This window comes from Theropithecus gelada, chromosome 18 (assembly GCF_003255815.1).
Source record: "Theropithecus gelada isolate Dixy chromosome 18, Tgel_1.0, whole genome shotgun sequence".
NCBI classification, from domain to species: domain Eukaryota; kingdom Metazoa; phylum Chordata; class Mammalia; order Primates; family Cercopithecidae; genus Theropithecus; species Theropithecus gelada.
In genome coordinates, this window is record NC_037686.1 from 46,473,644 (window position 1) to 46,477,881 (window position 4,238).

A 4,238-nucleotide genomic window follows, 5' to 3' on the forward strand; every position below is an offset into this window, starting at 1 on the left:
GACCTCACCAGGCTCTCCTGTTTCCTCCTGTAACCTAGTGTGCAATAAACTATAAGACACGTCATAGAGTGGACCCACTGTGGTTCTGGATCCCCCTCCCCCAGGGCATGAGTATGAAGTGAATGGTGGTGTGGAAGGTGAGGGAAGAGGGCCACTAAATATTAAGCAAACAAGGCAAACACATGACAAATGAGCACCCCGAGGGTTTCCTTGGCCTGGGCCTCAAAGAAAAGAGGACAGGTCTGAAAAGCATTGGGTGAGGCTCCGGAACACGTCTTCACTAAAGTTAAGATCCAGTCCTGCGTGAGGGGCTTTCCTCGTCCACTGCGTGGACACAAGGGCAGCAGAGTCTGCAGGCTGGTGGGTTAAGATGATGCCAGCCCTAGACTTTGAACAAGCCATATCTGACTAGACAGGAATGGCCAGGCTTGGGGTGGTGTGGCTAGGACAGCTCAGAAGTGTAGGCAGACAGTGTGGTCCAAAGTGCAGAGTGCTGGTCACCAACAAGTATCCTGGGTGAGCATGTCTGGGCTGCATGAATTCAGGTAACTGAACCTCTCTGTGCCTCTGAGTTTTTATCTATAAAGGGTGGGGGTGGGGGGTGGGCACGGTGGCTCACACCTGCAATCCCAGCACTTTGGGAGGCCTATGGGGGAGGATTGCTTGAGCCCAGGAGTTCAAGACCAGCCTAGGCAACATGGCAGAACCCTGTCTCTACAAAAATATTTATATATTAATAATAAAAATAACAATATAAAGTGAAAAAGGGTAATAATGGCCTTACCACAGAGGATTACCTCAGACTCTTCTTTTTTGTTTTTTTGGACAGAGTCTCACTCCGTCACCTAGGCTGGAGTGCTGTGGCTCAATCTTGTCTCACTGCAACCTCTGCCTCCTGGATTCAAGCAATTCTCCTGCCTCAGATTCTTGAGTAGCTGGGACTACAGGCGTGCACCCCCACGCCAGGCTAATTTTTGTATATTTAGTAGACATGGGGTTTCACCATATTGGCCAGGTTAGTCTCGAACTCCTGACCTCAAGTAATCCACCCACCTCCCCTCCCAAAGTGCTGGAATTACAGGCGTGAGCCACCACACCCAGCCTACCTAGGACCCTTCTATGAGAAAACATAAAGCACTCAGAATGATGCTTGGCAGATTGTTAACACTCCATACATTTTACTATTTTGATGACTACAGTGACCAGTGGGGGCCTTTGGTCACACCATTGAGCTCTTACCCAGTGTCCGCTCTGTAAAGTGAATGAGTGGCTGTGTGGTCCACAGCCTGGGCTTGCCTGAGTCTTTGCTTCTGTGGATCTTTTTTCTCACCCATGTGACTGCACAGCCAAGCAAGGGCTGTTCACCCCAGGGCTTCTAGTCTCAGCAGTTTCCAGCCCTAAACCCTTCAGACCTTGGACAGAGACATTTGAGCATCTGCAAGAGCCCCAAGAGAGTCAGCACAGAGGAAAGGTGGCAAGGGCTAAAGCAAGACCAAATCCATGGCCAAATCCATCCCAGAGCCAACTTGGACTTGCTGGGACCAGGCTTTGGGCTTCGGGACTTGAGCTTGATTTGGCCTCCTCAAATTGAATGCTCACTTTAGCCTAGATTTGCAAAGCAATTTGTTAATGCTTCTGTGCAGGGTCTGTTTTCTCTAGGGTTTTAAAGAAAAAACTCATTTCAATGTAAAATTCATAGCACCAAATTGAAATGTATTCTGAGCAGAGTGAGCGGTTCAAAATTTCCAGACCCTGGCGATCAGCAGCACGTCACATTGTAATTACACCTTTCTTTGTGTGTCAGCTGCAGCCCTGGCGAGGAAAATAGAAGGTAATGCTGACCCTTTTCAGCAGAGAAAGAACTTTTGTGACTGTTCCCTTTCAGAGAGAGCTCTCCCAAGATGATAGGAGAGAGGGACACCTGAATCAATCTATCAAGGGGAACAAAACCATTGGTATCTTTAGCCTCCCCAGCCAAGACAGATTCTGCTCAATAGTTGCTGGAGTTTGGCTCTTATTTCTTCACATGCATTAGGCAAAATAATAATAACAATAAAGCATCTTCTTTCTAGCAAATCTTGGTTCATTTTGCTCAAAGAGAATCCCTAGCATCTCCTTCCTCAACACACACACACGCACACACACACATGCATGTACACGTACAAGCACATGTACACATCACACATGTGGACACAAAACACTGTATAAGTATGCATTCATACTTATACATGTCACACACAAACATACATGAGCACTATACACACACACACACCACATTTCATAAGCTTAGTGACAGACATACACACACTTCTATTAAAAACAATACTAGCAGACTCATAATTGGATCATAGTTCTAAAAATAGAGAAATCTGGATAAGGCCTGGTTTAGATGATACCAGGGAATTCTTGTTAATTTTCTTAGGGATAATGATGATCTCACGATTAAGTAGGAGAATGTCTTCATTCTCAGGAGATACAGGTTGAAACTATATAGTGTCAACATATCTGCAACTTGTTTTCTTTTTTTTTTTTTTTTTTTTTTATTTTAGATATTTTTATTTCTCCAAATTTGTTATTTATCAGGAGTGACTGAAATAAAAAATACAATTGAGTCCCATCATCATCATGGAAATGGCTTTAAGAGAAAACTGGTCAGATGAATATTATTGCTTCCCATTTTCAACCAGTAAATAGTTGCCACTGAGAAATTGACAGCCAGGAGTCTGTCAAGAATGCTAAAGATATGTTATATAATACAACATGCCTGTTCACAGGGGGAAAAATCCTAGGAAATAACTTATGTGTACTTCTTGATTTCATCATACAAGACAAGCACAAAAGCACCACCCATGCCCCTGAGAACATTGGACCATGCACCCTTGAAAAAAGCTTTGCCTCCTTCATCACGAGCTATCTTCCTCCAGCAGTCAAGCGTGCCTGTGTACATGATGTCAGTTCCTTTGCGCCCTGACTGCATCATCATGCGGCGGCGAACAGTATCAAATGGATAGGAAGTCAACCCAGCAACAGCAGTGACAGTCTGTGCGATCATCCAGCTGATGATGATGTGAGTGTTCTTGGGATCCGGAAGCATTCCCTTTGCAGTGTCATAGATACCGAAGTAGGCGGCTCGGTAGATGATAATACCCTGCACAGACACGTTAAAGCCTTGGTACAGGCCCTTAATCCCATCAGATTTGTAGATCTTAACCAGGCAGTCACCGAGGCCTCGGAATTCCCTTTCAGCTCCAGCTTTACCCACATCAGCTGCTAGACGGGTACGGGCAAAATCAAGAGGGTACACAAAACACAGGGATGTGGCCCCTGCGGCACCACCTGATGCCAGATTCCCTGCAAAGTAGCGCCAAAACTGGGTCCTCTTGTCCACACCACCTAGGAAGATCTGCTTGTATTTATCTTTGAAGGCGAAGTTAAGAGCCTGGGTGGGGAAGTATCTGATGACATTGGCCAGGTTACCGCGCCAGAAGGACAGAACTCCCTGCTCCTTGGGAATACGGACCACGCAGTCTATAATGCCTTTGTATTGCTTATCTGCAGTGATCTGCTTGCTGGCATGCTGCACCTGCAGCAGCAGCTTGACCCGCTCGATGGGCGCTACCGCCGTCTTGGAGATGGCTGCGGCCACTCCACCTGCCAGGAAGTCCTTGGCGAAGGACACAGCGGCATCTGTCATGTTGAAAGGAAAGAGGAGGCAGGCTGCTGCGGTGCAACTTGTTTTCAAATGATTACCAGAAAGAGAGTCCCCTTGGGACCTTGGACAGACACATTTGAGCATCGGCAAGAGCCCCAAGAGAGTCGCCCAGAGAGAGAGAGAAGCCCAGAGAGAGGAAGTAAATATAGTAACCTGTTAACAATTGTTGGAACTGGGTATCTGGGTGCAGGGCAGAGGCGTATTCCTTGTACTATTCTTTTTAATAGTTTGTGTGTTTGAAATTTTTGTCCTAATTAAAAATTAAGCAAATCAAAATCCATGAGAACATATTCAAATTGTATGCAGTTGTCAATTTCTTTGAACTCTTCCCTTTGTATCCCTTCTGTGTATGCTAATTGCACAAAGACTTCAAATTTTGATAACCCACACACAGATCTAATTTTGTAAGCAAGCATTATGGTTTTTTATAGTGTCTGGAAAACAGAGAAGCTCTGAAAGGGCAGGAAAGAAGGAAAGCAAAAGGTTTTCTTAGGTCAGGTGAAAATTTGCAGTTCTCTTACTTTAA

General features: G+C 45.4%; 1 protein-coding gene across 2 annotated transcripts; it reads right to left on the reverse strand.

Annotated features, from left to right (window-relative positions):
• Positions 1-2,536: 2,536 nt before the first annotated feature.
• On the reverse strand, positions 2,537-3,720 carry LOC112611402 (ADP/ATP translocase 2). Of its 2 annotated transcripts, XM_025365140.1 has the most exons (2): positions 3,389-3,720; positions 2,537-3,262 (listed from the first exon to the last, which is right to left on the reverse strand). In XM_025365140.1, the coding sequence occupies exons 1-2, from the start codon at positions 3,692-3,694 to the stop codon at positions 2,798-2,800; spliced, it is 771 nt and encodes a 256-aa protein (XP_025220925.1). In that variant the 5' UTR covers positions 3,695-3,720; the 3' UTR covers positions 2,537-2,797. The 2 variants fall into 2 exon arrangements, with proteins under 2 accessions (XP_025220925.1, XP_025220924.1); XM_025365139.1 differs by having other exon boundaries at positions 2,537-3,720.
• Positions 3,721-4,238: the final 518 nt, after the last annotated feature.

Bases quoted from the DNA above. Each gene is read 5' to 3' on its own strand.
- LOC112611402 (XM_025365139.1), bottom strand. From the start codon at position 3,694: ATGACAGATGCCGCTGTGTCCTTCGCCAAGGACTTCCTGGCAGGTGGA.